This window comes from Dermochelys coriacea, chromosome 9 (genome assembly GCF_009764565.3).
Source record: "Dermochelys coriacea isolate rDerCor1 chromosome 9, rDerCor1.pri.v4, whole genome shotgun sequence".
NCBI lineage: Eukaryota > Metazoa > Chordata > Testudines > Dermochelyidae > Dermochelys > Dermochelys coriacea.
Genome location: NC_050076.1, coordinates 24,529,232 through 24,544,808, shown reverse-complemented (window position 1 = coordinate 24,544,808; position 15,577 = coordinate 24,529,232). Strand labels below are relative to the sequence as shown.

General features: G+C 42.0%; 1 protein-coding gene across 1 annotated transcript in view; it reads left to right on the top strand.

The window, feature by feature from the left end:
• The window catches only part of LEKR1 (leucine, glutamate and lysine rich 1), a 145,386-nt gene that overhangs the window by 116,565 nt on the left and 13,244 nt on the right, over positions 1 to 15,577 (top strand). The window contains exons 9-10 of the mRNA XM_038415169.2: positions 268 to 471; positions 8,173 to 8,266. Coding sequence (XP_038271097.1) covers positions 268 to 471; positions 8,173 to 8,266 — 298 coding nt within the window. The remainder of the gene's footprint in view (positions 1 to 267; positions 472 to 8,172; positions 8,267 to 15,577) is intronic.

The window sequence follows — 15,577 nt, the reverse complement described above, 5'->3', positions numbered from 1 at the left end:
CTAATTTTTTAACCACAGGTCTTTTGGTACTTATAACTTTTATATTTTTTCTTATTGTATTTGAATGATCATTCTAGTTAGCTTCACAAAGATGTTCTTCAGCCTTCTTTTTCCTTTATTTTTTGTCTTTGTGTAATATTCCCTTTTACAAGCAAAAATTATCTCAGGATATCTTTTATCTATAAAGAAAAATGCATCAGCTGTGATATTTTGGTGATTTATTATTATTATTATTATTATTATTATTATTTATTATTTATTATTTAGACTTACTAAAGATCTAAAAGAAAAAGAAGAGTCTTTGCTAGTTTGCCAACAAGTATGCAAACGTTTACAGGAAGAAGTGGCAGAGAAAGAAAGGCAAGAAGAAGATCTAAAAAAAAGAACCAGTTGCTCAGAGAGTGAACTGGAAACAATTAAAGCTCTTCTTAGACAGAGAGAGGAAGAAGTAGTAATGCTGAAACAAGAAAGGTAATTAGAAATGACTCACCATGCATAGTTTTGCATAGCTTGATTTTTGCCTAGATTTTCTTTCTGAGGATATCTTGAAATAAAAAGTCCCCTAAAAGTCATACCTTCAGACTTCCTTACTTTTATCAAAAAAGTAAAATCATTATAACTCCATGTGCCTAATGTGAAGAGTATGCTACAATATCTATCAGAAAATAGCATAATGAATTTTTAAAACAAAAAATGTGTAGTAGTTATTGATATTCACATTTATTACAGTTTAAATTAAAGAGCACCTTTAGTTTAGAAGCAACCGAAAAAACAAGATGTTATCAAAGCATTGCAGTTTATCAGTCTTGTTTCTGTCATGGGATAAGGACATTTCTATATATTATTTGTAAGTAATGCTGTCTTTTTGTTATGGCAAAAAATGAGAAAAGTCATGAGTTCGTTATAGCAAAAATCTAAAGAGTCATAACATTAGTTAAAAAAGGAAGCGCCGCACCATACAATATTTTAATTAAAGCTATGTTTGTATTCCATTAGAATGGCGTAATAGTTTAAAAGTATATAAAGATAGCAGAATATCCAGCTACATGTGAATTTAGATATGTTCTTTAAAACACTGGCTAGTATATCTTGTTTTGATTAAGAATGTTACACATTCCTAAATTATTTAGTTGTACAGATTTTCTTTAATCTCTAAATACAGTAAATTTTTATACCAACAGTTGGAATGTGCTCCAGAAGCTAATTAATGGATTACAAGAGCATTAAAATTGCCATACTGGATAATGTAGCCTAATAGCTGGTATCAGATGCTTCAAAGAAAGGAGTAAGAAATACTAAAGAGGGCAGTTATGCAATCACAGAGAAAATTTCTTCCTTAGAAGAATGAGAGTTAGGCTTCCAAAGATCTAGGCTTTTTTTATTGTAATTCTGAATATTTGTGTTGTCTAAATCAATGGTTCCCAAACTTGTTCCACTGCTTGTGCATGGAAAGCCTCTGGCGGGCCGGGCCGGTTTGTTTACCTGTCGCGTCCGCAGCCGCTTCCAGCAGTTCCCATTGGCCCGGAGCAGCAAATCACGGCCACTGGGTTGGCTGAACCTGCGGACGCGGCTGGTAAACAAACCGACCCAGCCTGCCAGGGGCTTTCCCTGCACAAGCGGCAGAACAAGTTTGGGAACCTCTGGTCTAGACAAATAGCCAATCCTTTTGAATCCTACTAAGCTATTGGTCTCAGTAATACCTGTAGCAATGAGTTCCACTGGCTAATAGAGTTATATATGTAATTTGAGAATGATCATCACTTTTTATTAAGGAAAAAATCCTCTAAAAGTTGCAGGGGGATTTTGTCACTAAGTTCTGGGCATGGCAAACATTCCACTTTTGTTATACTTTGTAATGTTATTCTTCATACTCCTGAGTTCCAGTCCATTCTGCAAAGTCAGAAGCCTTCACTACCATATTTACTGAAGTAGTAAGCTTTGATTAAACGTTTGGGCATGTGCATGCCTGAAGGGCTACAGGTATGAATAAGAATTATAGTGTAATCTTTCAGTTTGATGCCCGTCTCTTAGTTAAATCATTACAAAATTAAATAATAAAAATAAAAAAAAATCCGTACCTATTTCCCTGAACTCGCCATCCTCTTTGACAAACCTTCCAGTAGCTTTCAAACAGCAAAAACGGTGATAATCCCTTTCATTGGCCAAAAAATACTGCATTTTGAAAGTGTTATCTATGTGGAATAATGCTGCACTCTCATCCAGTGTACTGATAAAGTGACTCTACTTGCAAAAGAGGCACTTTGAAAGCAGCAGTTGAAGCAGCATTTAGTCATATACATTTTGACATTGCTAGCAGCTAAACCTCTCCAGATCTTTTTTTGGGTTGCACACTTTGTTGCTTCTGTAGCCCAAGCTGTATGTTCAGCAGCCCCTCCCTACACACACATACCACTGTGGTCAGAACTCTGTTGATTTTGGTAGAAATCAGGCTTTTCCAGTTTTCCAATTTTCACCAAACTCAAAAGGATTCTTCTGGGGGGTGAGGGGTCTGGCTGAAGTGGGGGGAGTGTGGGATGTAACTGAGGGAGGGGGTGGCCAGAATGGGGATGAGAGGCCCTGGTTGGGGAGCTGGCCAGAGTTGGAGGGCATGGGTCCCAGCTGAGGGGAGGCTGGCCAGAATGGCATGAGGGGCCCACTAACCCTCACTCTAAACCCTAATCCTGAGGTGTATCCAAAGTGACTGCTCCCCTGCCACAGGCCTCTGGGAGGTCACTGCCTCACCCCTGTATCCTGAGTGACCAAATGATGATTTGGGTGAAAATCTGGCTTTTCTGGTTGTCCTGTTTTCATCAGAATCAATAAGGTTCTGCCCACTGATGCCTAGAACATTCCCTGAAATTTTGGATTTGATCATATGTGGTTTTCAAAAGTTACGCCATTAAAGGCAGACATAGAAATGCCATTGAGTAGTGTGGAGCCTCTCTTTACTCAGCAATCTTGTCTTCTTCATAATCCTGTTTTAAACTCATAGAATCTGAACCTTCAGTTCAAACTCAGGCAAAACTCCTATTGAACTTAGTTGTAGTTAACGCAAATTAGGTTTTCAGGGTCAGGGTCCCAGAGCATTTTAATCTTTCCAATACTTTAAATTGTTTGCATTAATATACCAGCTATAACAATCCTGGCAAATATCTATAATACATGCATTTTATGGGACCTCATCCAATGCCTGCTGAAGTCAGTAGAAAACCTCCTACTGACTTGAGTGGGATTTGAATTGGGCCTAGAGCATCTTTCATCCAAGGACCTCAAACGTGAATTAAACCTTCCATCACTCCTATGAATTAAATAGGCCCCAGTTTTCAGAAGTGGCTTTTAATTTTGTGTGAATGTTCTTTTGGGTGCCCAATTTTAGAATTTTCAGATACCAAGTAGTACAATAGTACAGCTATTCTCCGCCTCAGTTTAGCCCTAATTCAGGAAAGCATCCCAATTCAGGACAACACTTAAGCACATGCTTAAAATTAAGCACACTCTAAAGTGAAGCCATCAATAGGGAGGACTTAAACATGGGTTTAAGTGCTTTCTTGAATTAGGGTCTTTGAGCAATAGGTGTTCAGCATATTGAAAGATCAGTTCCAAGGTGACTAAAGATGGACTCCCAAAAATTGAGACACAGAATTATAAGCCACTTTTGAAAAACTTGGCAATGCTAGGAACAGATTCAGTTTTCCACAGTAAGTGTGATTAATCACTGGAACAAACTACCAAGAAAAGTGGTGGATTCTCCATCTCTTGATGTCTTCAGATCAAGATTGGATGCTTTTCTGGAAAATATGCTTTAGCCAAACACAAATTATTAGGCTCAGTATAGTGGTAACTGCATGAAAGGTAATGACCTGAAACAGTGGTTCTCGACCAGGGGTATGCGTACCCCTGGGAGTACACAGAGGTCTTCTAGGGCAGTGGTTCTCAAAGCCGGTCCGCCACTTGTTCAGGGAAAGCCCCTGGCGCACCGGACCGGTTTGTTTACCTGCTGCGTCCGCATGTTCGGCCAATTGCAGCTCCCACTGGCCGCAGTTCACCATTCCAGGCCAATGGGGGCTGCAGGAAGCGGTGTGGGCCAAGGGACGTCTTTCTCTGCAGCCAGGGATCTGATGGCACTCCCAGTACTGCTGACCCAGGTGGGGCAAGATCCGGCATTGGCGAGTATGTTGAACAGAAAGGAGCATGTTGCCCTGAGCTCCATTCAAGCACCAGGTCTTTCAGTTACCGACCAGAGGAAAACTGACCCTGCTGATGTTGGCGAAGATTTCCCCACTCTGGCACCATTCCCTGGATTCTCAGCACTGGCTGGTGGAAGTGAGGCATACTACCCCCCAGGGGTCTGCAAGCCAACTTGTCATTGGAGTTGGAGGTGGATCCAGCCAAGGGGCCAGTACCAGAACCCAGCTTATGTTCCATCGTATCCTGGTGCGGTTGCCTCTCTAGGCAACCAGTGGGCAGTGGCCTATGCAGGTCCAATGGCCTTTTTGGAATCTGTGGGGTTACCTCCCTATCGGGACTGCCTTTCAGCTGTTCACACTTAGTGGCTTCCGAGAGAAGAGCCCCTCCGCCACTCCATCTGGCACCCAACTTGGACTCCGGTACCGATTCTCAGGATTTGGGGCTACATGATGTGATTGGTGCAGAAGAAGAGGAGGAAGGCCCCCTGCCAGTGTACGCTTCCTCCTCCTCCTCCCCAGATGAAGTTGTGTCAGGTTTGAGTGGATGGGGGACCTCGGAGTGACTTTAGACTTCACCAGGAGCTATTGGAAAGGGTAGCTTCTAACCTAGGGTTGGAAATGGAGATGCTTAAAGAATCCTACCACAGCCTGATTGACATCTTGGCTGTGGAGCCCCAATCAAAGGTGGCCATACCCTCAATGAGGCTGTTATGGCTCCAGTCAGATCCCTATGACAGACCCTGTCCTCTTTGCCACCCACTTCAAAAAGAGCAGAGGGAAAGTACTTTGTTCCCTCTAACAGGTATAAGTACTTATATTTCCATCCTCTCCTCCCTCCCCTACGTCCCTTCTGGTTGCAACAGCCAACGAAAGAAACGGGCAAGGGCTGCAGGTTGCAACCCCCAAGTCAAAGGACTCAAAGAAGCTGGACTTGTTTGGTAGAAAGATTTATTCTCCTGGTGGATTATAGCTCCACTTCTCCAACCAGCAGGCCTTGCTTGGGCAATACGATTATAACATCTGGGACTCCATGTCTAAATTCAAGGACTAACTGCCCCAAGAATCCAGACAGGAACTCTCCGCTCTGGTGGAAGAAGGAAAGACTATAGCCAGGGTCTCCCTCCAGGCTTCCCTGGATGCAGCTGACATGGCTGCTAGAATGATGGGCGGTAGTCATGCGAAGGTGCACTTGGCTCCAATCCTCAGGCATACCACCTGAGGTTTAGCAGACCATTCAGGATCTTCTGTTTGAGGGACTTCCTTCTTTTTGGAACAGACAGATGCAAAATTCCATGGCCTGAAGAATTTTAGGACCATCCTCATGTTCCTAGGCCTCTTTTCCCCAGCAGTTTCGAGGAAGAACTTCAGGCCTCAACAACTGGTCTGCTTCTTGGTTCCTCCACTGTGCCAAGACCTGTTTAAAAAACGAAGCAGGGATTGTAAGTGCAGGCAACTGCCCTCTTCCACCTCAGTCCCACTACTGGGCCTGCAGAGATGTCCAGGAGGCCCCAAGCAGAACTTCTGAAGAGGCGCTCAAGGGCATAATATCAGTTCCCGTACTGGATCCTGCCCCCATTTCTTTTCAGACTGACTCTCCTACTTCAGCCCAGCGTGGTCTCTCATCACCTCAGACCATTGGGTGCTGAGTATGGTGGAGAGAGGTTATACCCTTCCATATTCTTCCATCTCCCATCCCCATCCCTCTTCAGGAACCCTTCTCACGAGCAACTTCCAGTCTAGGAGGTGCAAACCGTACTTCGGGTAGCGGCTGTGAAGGAGGTGTTTTAGAACTTGAGAGGGAAAGGGTTTTACTCCTGTTATTTCCTAATCCTGAAGGCCAAAGGGGGTCTCCGACCCATTCTAGACCTGCGTTGCCACAACAGTTATCTCAAGAAACTGAAGTTCTGCATAGTCTCCCTCGCCTCCATTATCCCCTCCCTGGATCTAGGGGACTGGTATGCCACGCTCGACTTGAAAGATGCCTATCTCCACATCTCCATTTTCCAGGGCCACAGACGGTTCCTAAGGTTCATCATGAACCAGACCCACTACCAATTCACTGTCCTCCCTTTCGGCCTGACAGCAGCCCCTCAAGGTTTCACAAAATGCATGGCAATGGTGGCAAAAGATGAGGTATACAAGTCTATCCTTACCTCGATGACTGGCTGATCAAGGGCCAGTCTGAGGCACAGGTAAGAGCCAGCATCGGTCTAGTCTAAACTACCTTCCAAGTCCTGAGCCAATTGATAAACAAGCAGAAGTCAACTCTCATACCATTCAGAGGACAGAGTTTATTGGTGCAGTGCTTAATTCCACCTGGGCCAGAGCCTTCCTCCCAGAGGCTTGCTTCCCAATAATATTGATGCTGATATCGCAGGTCAAGGCCCACCTTGTCATGACAGCCCATTTCTGCTTGTAACTTTTAGCCACATGGCCATGTACACTTACATGGTGCAGCATGCAAGACTGCGCCTCAGACCCCTTCAAGCTTGGCTGACCTCAGTGCACTTGCGGAGCCATCAGCATTTGGTCTCAGTGCTTACAATTCCTGCCCCAGCCCTTGCCTCCCTTGACTGGTGGAGGGATCCCCGGTCAGTGGGCTATTCCCTTTGTCACTCCCCAGCCACTGGTAGCCCTAATCTCAGATGCATCTGATCTAGGTTGGGGGCTCACCTGGAAAAACCTCAGGACTCAAGGCCTATGGTCCCAGGAGGAGCTCTTCTTGCATATAAAAGTCAGAGAGCTCAGAAATGTCTGCCTAGCATGCCAGGTGTTTCTACCCCAGATTGCAGGCAAGGTTGGGTGCGTACTTATGGACAACACAGCAGCCTTGTTTTATATCAACAGGCAGGGAGGAGTGCGCTTGTCCATCTTGTGTCAAGAAGCCATTCTCTTGTGGGATTTCTGCGCTGAGCATTTCATCCACCTCAAAGCTTCTCACCTTTCGGGAGCCCAGAACACTCTGGCAGATAACCTCAGCAGATCTTTCTCTTATCACCACAACATGTCCCTTCACCCTGACGTAGCCAAGACCAACTTCCAGAGGTGGGGGTTTACCCTTGTAGACCTGTTTGCAACCCACAGAACAGCAAATATCAGCAGTTTTGCTCATTACATGGTCACAGCCCAGGCTCGCTCACAGATGTCTTCCTCCTCCCATGGACAAAGCTCTTGTTCTGTGCGTTTTCCCCCCATTCTTCTTGTGCACAAGGTCCTGCTGAAAGTCAAGCAGAACAAAGCAAGGGTTATTCTTATAGTCCCCACATGGCTGCGTCAGCACTGGTTCTGCATGTTGTTGGACATGTCAGTAGTGGCCCTCTTGCCATTCTGTCCCTTCACGGACCTGATCTCGCAAGATCACAGCTGATTGCTCCACCCGAGCCTCAAGGCCCTCCACCTAATATGCACACACTTAACATGGAATGGACATGAGAACACATCTCGAAGAACAACCGTTACAGAAAGGTTAGTAACTGTTTTTTACCAACTGTATTACACATTAGTTACTGGCATCGTTTAAGAATATTTTTTCTTGTAGTTAAATATTAGCTAAGTTAGTTATGAACTTACTCAGCACTACTCAGTGGTCTGATTCAAAACTTTTTGCAGTATTGTAATGTTTTGAGTTCAACTAACTATAACTGCCGTTCTTTTTATTATTGTATCCATTATAGTCACATAAAGTTAGGTGAAAATCAACTTGAGAAAATATTAAAATATTTGCACTTTATATCAAGATATATGGAACTGTAAGCACATATAATATTGTGTGTAAAAAAAAAAGGCATATGGCAGAACTACAACAGTATTATATAAATAATTATTACTGTAGTTCCTGGAGGCCCCAGTCAGGATTGAAGGGCCCCATTGTATTATGTACCAAAAACACAGAGTAAAAGATGGTCCCTGCTGCAAAGGGTTTAACTGCAAGAAAATTCATCTAGGCATAATACCTCTTTTAGTTTCATGTTTTTGTGGTTTCTAGGGAGTTGACGCTGATTTCTCATCAGAACAGAATAGAGCAGCTGCAGGAAGCACTAAGACAGAAGATTCTGAACGAAGATAACTGGAGGGAAAAGGTGATATTGTATTTCTAGTTGGTACTGTTTTTATTTGTTTTCTTTAGTCCTAGTCACTTGTCAAGAACCTGTGTACAGAGCCAGATTTAACTTTTCCAGTCCAACCATGTCTATAGTATTCTTTATGCATAGTTTTCAAGTGTGTAATCCCTAGACAGATTAAAGGCTGAATGCAAAAGATTTTGCTATGATCATAATGTTAATTTTGCAGCACTTCATTGGTAAATGAGATTGACCATTGTTGGAGATGTGGAGAGAAAAATGCCTTTCCCTACACCTGGGTATAGCTGCATCCAATACCAATATATTTTAATACCTCAAAGAAAACTATAAAAGAAGAAATAATATCCAGACAAACAAAAGTTTTTGCTCATCAATCCAGCTATGCGTAACTGTAAACGCAATAACAACTAACCAAGTGGACTGTTTTATTTAGCATATTGTGATTTATGAGATGTTAATTCTGGAGCTTAACAAAACCAGATTTTTGCACCTTTTTATGCTTTTATTCACAGCAAATAGAATATCAGGGTGAGAAGGGACCTCAGGAGATCATCTAGTCCAACCCCCCCTCAAAGCAGGACCAATCCTCAATTAAACATCCATATCCCTAAATGGCCCTAAATGGATTGAACTCACAACCCTGGGTTTAGCAGGCCAGTATTCAAACCACTGAGCTATAGGGTTCACCCCAATAATAATTATTAAATAAATAAATAAGTTGAGATGCCAAAGAAACAAACAAATTCAACTGAATTCTTACCATACAATTGAAAATGACTACTAGATAGAGTTTAATATCATGCTCATTGCTTGGGGCAATAGAACAGTGAAGAAGTGATAATGACTGTTGAAACCTTATATTCCCTTTCTGAATTCTATTTTTGAAACATAGAGTTTATTGTCCTCTTAATATGAGCCCATAACTCCCATTAATATATCATTGGAAGTTATGCACATGCATGGAGAGGAAAATGGACCTCAAAACTAGTTATGTCATCTATAGAGTCAAGGCTGGCAATAGCGACACTTGTTTTCAGTTTAAAGGTTTACCTTAAAGGAAATAAAAGTTAGGGAAATCCTGAAGTGATGGGCACAGAGCTAAGAATACAGGAGTGCAGAAGGAGATTCTATTACTGATTCTATTTCTACCTCTTTTAGTGTCTGCGTCTTTAAAGGTGACCTTTGCCATCTCTGCCAAATAATCATCTGCTGCTGATGCTGCTGTTGTTTTATACATGTCCTCCACACTCCCACAGAGTAGAGATGTGTGAAAGTAAGGACCTCTTTTGGAGAAATGTACTGTGAGAACTGTCTCTATTACATTTCAAGTGATTTTACCCTCCTGCAGTTGAACTTCTCCATGAAATGGCATGGCATTGGTTATTTTATTCATTGAATTATACAGAAGTGTGAAAAGCCACTTTCACATAACATTTCTTTTTTCTTATTTTTGAGTGGTACTAGGATAGTGACCAACTCTGACACTTTTCTTTTGTGAGGGAAAGAGAAGGTGTGAAGCAGAATAAGAATCTTGTTAAATAAACATGCACTTTTTTGATAGGGACAAGGAGAAAAGTGAAGTAAAGATTGCATATGAGGAAAAGGATAGTTAGCAGAATGGGGCAGGCAGAGCTGATTGCTCTGGGTAAGTTTGGGGATAAATTGCCTTAGCAGAGGAACAGGCTTTCTGATATATGCTCCCCTCCCTCCCCCCCCCCCCCACACACTGTGAAAAAGAGGTTTCAGAGTAGCAGCCGTGTTAGTCTGTATTCGCAAAAAGAAAAGGAGTACTTGTGGCACCTTAGAGACTAACAAATTTATTAGAGCATAAGCTTTCATGAGCTACAGCTCACTTCATTGGATGCATTTGGTGGAAAAAACAGAGGGGAGATTTATATACACACACAGAGAACATGAAACAATGGGTTTATAATACACACTGTAAGGAGACTGATCACTTAAGATAAGCCATCACCAGCAGCGGGGGGGGGGGGAGGAAGGAGGAATACCTTTCATGGTGACAAGCAAGGTAGGCTATTTCCAGCAGTTAACAAGAATATCTGAGGAACAGTGGGGGGTGGGGTGGGGGGGGAGAAATAATATGAGGAAATAGTTTTACTTTGTGTAATGACTCATCCATTCCCAGTCTTTATTCAAGTCTAAATTAATTGTATCCAGTTTGCAAATTAATTCCAATTCAGCAGTCTCTCCTTGGAGTCTGTTTTTGAAGCTTTTTTGTTGAAGGATAGCCACTCTTAGGTCTGTAATCGAGTGACCAGAGAGATTGAAGTGTTCTCCAACTGGTTTTTTAATGTTATAATTCTTGACGTCTGATTTGTGTCCATTCATTCTTTTACGTAGAGACTGTCCAGTTTGGCCAATGTACATGGCAGAGGGGCATTGCGGGCACATCTCCAACGAGAGACTGCTGAATTGGAATTAATTTGCAAACTGGATACAATTAATTTAGGCTTGAATAGAGACTGGGCATGGATGAGTCATTACACAAAGTAAAACTATTTCCCCATGTTATTTCTCCACCCCACCCCACCCCACCCCCCACTGTTCCTCAGATATTCTTGTTAACTGCTGGAAATAGCCTACCTTGCTTGTCACCATGAAAGGTTTTCCTCCTTTCCCCCCCCCCCCCCGCTGCTGGTGATGGCTTATCTTAAGTGATCACTCTCCTTACAGTGTGTATGATAAACCCATTGTTTCATGTTCTCTGTGTGTGTATATCAATCTCTCCTCTGTTTTTTCCACCAAATGCATCCGATGAAGTGAACTGTAGCTCACGAAAGCTTATGTTCTAATAAATTTGTTAGTCTCTAAGGTGCCACAAGTACTCCTTTTCTTTTTGTGAAAAAGAGATTAGTCATGGTTCTGAGACATGTATATGGGCTATGTCATTGTGAAAGTAACTCAAGGGCACACACACAGAGGTATATTCAACTCTGCTTATGCTCCCCAAACCTGTGCTGCACCAAGAGAAGAGAACTGCTTATGCAAAAAGCCAGTAAGTTCATGCAGTGTATGGACTACAGCAGGAGGAGGCAAAATTAAACACCTCTTCTAACACAATCCACAAGCTGGATCCCTTCCCAAAGTTTATGTATAGTCCTAGCATTACTGACACTACTTGTATTCCCCAAAAAGAGAGTTACAGGACTTAAGAATAGGAATTGAAAACTTAATAAAATCATATAAATAAATAAATAAAATAATATCAGACAGGAGCAGCAGCAGATAAGGTGGGTACTGCTGACAATTCAGAGAATAAATCATGGTTCAGTTACAGACCACGCTGTATGTGGTGTATATAAAACTAAAGTAATAGAAATGAAAAAGGTGGGGGGGAAATGCCCTACTTCTACCCACACATGGCTAGGTGAATGTTATGTATAAAGGATCAGCCAAATACAACTTTCACATTTTCCAAGTTTACCCCATTCAAATGTGAGATCCCAATTGAAATAATACTTTCCTCATGGCCTGCTTGAAGGAATAAAAAAAGCAGTAAAATACATAAACAAACATGCACATCCCAGCATAGTGAGACTACCTGTAGGGCATGCAGTAAATCAGCCTCCCTTCATATATAAAACACTCAATAAAACAGCTTCCTCGTTGCAAAACAGCATATAAAATACATATTAAGCCAGCCTCAACACTGGAAAAATCCATTAAAAACTAGGTATGGGGAAACTTCAGAAGTTTTAAAGTTTGATTCTGATAAATATCCATAAGTCAGCAACAGGGCCCTTCATACCCATCAATCCTCTTTTCTCCAACAGGTTCTTTGAGACAGTACTCACCTCTGCAGGATTCTTGCCTTCTTACCTAATGTTATCTTACTGGGAGGGAAGACTCCATGGTATCTTTTGGGAGTGTATTTTCTTTTCTCCGCCTCTGACAGCTGTGAGGAAAAAGTATAAATTAACCTTTGCTTATCCTCTTGAACACATGGGGTAGGCTAAACTATTTAAGTAATCTTAAAAAAATATCATGGTATGAAACCCAACCAACTTAGCCCACAACTTGAAGTTGTAACTACAAAAGTGCACTGGATTTTTTACCAACAAAATGCCTTCATTTCATGTACTTATTTTAAATGTCTGCACTAGTGCTAGTTTCATTTCAGTTCATCAGGATTTATTATAATCCACATACTTGGACAAGATTTTTCAGTCCTTTTTAAATAAATATATACTTGGTATATAGATCCAGACTGAGGGAAGTATTTCCAGCTGATTTTTTAAAATATACACATACCAATCAAGTACATTTACAAAGGCATATTTGTAAGTGTTATTTATATCATTCAAAAATATTATGTTCAGTCAATTAGATTTTATCCTCTACCCATGCAAAAGATCTGTATGTTTTACCACATAATATACTAATCTACCCATGCAGAGTTATACCAGGAGTGCGGTCTAATTCACAAACGGTAATACTCTTCACATGCTTGCCCTAATCTTACTTCACCATTCCTTCTCTCCAATAGTCTCTGGAGTCAATGGATATGGTACTATGCCCTGGGGCTAGCATATAACCTTTTGTAACCCTGACCCAGGTCGTGAGGCAGTGGAGAACTGGAGACCATAACTGGAATTTTCAAAGGGGCTAAGAGAACTGACTTCCAATGGGATTTGGATGCCTAACTATCTTAAGTCTCTGTAAATATCCAGCCCATTTTCTGACCAGCACACCTTTACACACACAAAAAGGTATTTCAGGCAAAGAATTGTCACAATGAATTAAGAGATCAAGTGGGAAGGAGGGATAATATTGAACAATAACTTTGAATTTTCTGACTCAAGCCTTAAACTTTTTTGTAACTACGATTTTCTTTTTTTGGTTCAATATGTGAGCTATATTTGTGAACTCTATTTAGTCTCAACAAAGTTTTTGGACTGTTAATAATAATCTGTTATGTCTCTCTTAAAACGTTTTAATTTCACTAGTACAGGATATAATTTTAATAAGAGGTCACACAGTTTGCATAATCAGAATCTGTTGTGCAGCTTGACATAAAAATTAGATAAAAGACTAGTACAAATAAGAGAGAGCAATTATATCTTTGCTAACATAGTCATTAAAATTTGGTGAAAGTCAAGTGCTCTGAAAATGCTCTCATCAGACAAAAGAATAACTAATGTGACATTCGCAAAAAGAAAAGGAGTACTTGTGGCACCTTAGCGACTAACAAATTTATTAGAGCATAAGCTTTCGTGAGCTACAGCTCACTTCATCGGATGCATTTGGTGGAAAAAACAGAGGGAAGATTGATATACACACACAGGGAACATGAAACAATGGGTTTATCATACACACTGTAAGGAGAGTAATCACTTAAGATAAGCCACCACCAGCAGCGGGGGCTGGGGGGGGTGGGGGGGGGTGGGGGAGGGGGGGAACCTTTTATGGTGACAAGCAAGGTAGGCTATTTCCAGCAGTTAACAAGAATATCTGAAAAAAGAAAAGCAGTACTTGTGGCACCTTAGAGACTAACAAATTTATTAGAGCATAAGCTTTCGTGAGCTACAGCTCACTTCATCGGATGCATTCGATGAAGTGAGCTGTAGCTCACGAAAGCTTATGCTCTAATAAATTTGTTAGTCTCTAAGGTGCCACAAGTACTGCTTTTCTTTTTGCGAATACAGACTAACACGGCTGCTACTATGAAAAAAGAATATCTGAGGAACAGTGGGGGGTGGGGTGGGGTGGGGGGGAGAAATAACATGGGGAAATAGTTTTACTTTGTGTAATGACTCATCCATTCCCAGTCTCTATTCAAGCCTAAGTTAATTGTATCCAGTTTGCAAATTAATTCCAATTCAGCAGTCTCTCCTTGGAGTCTGTTTTTGAAGCTTTTTTGTTGAAGGATAGCCACTCTTAGGTCTGTAATCGAGTGACCAGAGAGATTGAAGTGTTCTCCAACTGGTTTTTGAATGTTATAATTCTTGACGTCTGATTTGTGTCCATTTATTGTTTTATGTAGAGACTGTCCAGTTTGACCAATGTACATGGCAGAGGGGCATTGCTGGCACATGATGGCATATATCACATTGGTAGATGCGCAGGTGAACGAGCCTCTGATAGTGTGGCTGATGTGATTAGGCCCTATGATGGTGTCCCCTGAATAGATATGTGGACAGAGTTGGCAACGGGCTTTGTTGCAAGGATAGGTTCCTGGGTTGGTGGTTCTGTTGTGTGGTGTGTGGTTGCTGGTGAGTATTTGCTTCAGATTGGGGGGCTGTCTGTAAGCAAGGACTGGCCTGTCTCCCAAGATCTGTGAGAGTGATGGGTCGTCCTTCAGGATGGGTTGTAGATCCTTGATGATGCGTTGGAGAGGTTTTAGCTGGGGGCTGAAGGTTCTGGCTAGTGGCGTTCTGTTATTTTCTTTGTTGGGCCTGTCCTGTAGTAGGTGACTTCTGGGTACTCTTCTGGCTCTGTCAATCTGTTTCTTCACTTCAGCAGGTGGGTATTGTAGTTGTAGGAATGCATGATAGAGATCTTGTAGGTGTTTGTCTCTGTCTGAGGGGTTGGAGCAAATGCGGTTATATCGTAGAGCTTGGCTGTAGACAATGGATCGTGTGGTATGATCTGGATGAAAGCTAGAGGCATGTAGGTAGGAATAGCGGTCAGTAGGTTTCCGATATAGGGTGGTGTTTATGTGACCATCGCTTATTAGCATCATAGTGTCCAGGAAGTGGATGTCTTGTGTGGACTGGTCCAGGCTGAGGTTGATGGTGGGATGGAAATTGTTGAAATCATGGTGGAATTCCTCAAGGGCTTCTTTTCTATGGGTCCAGATGATGAAGATGTCATCAATGTAGTGCAAGTAGAGTATGGGCATTGGGAGACGAGAGCTGAGGAAGCGTTGTTCTAAGTCAGCCATAAAAATGTTGGCATACTGTGGGGCCATGCGGGTACCCATCGCAGTGCCGCTGACTTGAAGGTATACATTGTCCCCAAATGTGAAATAGTTATGGGTGAGGACAAAGTCACAAAGTTCAGCCACCAGGTTAGCCATGACATTATCGGGGATACTGTTCCTGACAGCTTGTAGCCCATCTTTGTGTGGAATGTTGGTGTAGAGGGCTTCTACATCCATAGTGGCTAGGATGGTGTTTTTAGGAAGATCACCGATGGACTGTAGTTTCCTCAGGAAGTCAGTAGTGTCTCGAAGATAGCTGGGAGTGCTGGTAACGTAGGGCCTGAAATTAGATAATTATAGCAAAGTGCAGTCTGTAAAGCTGATAGGTTATGCAATTTTTTTAAGATTAAGAAGTTAACATATTA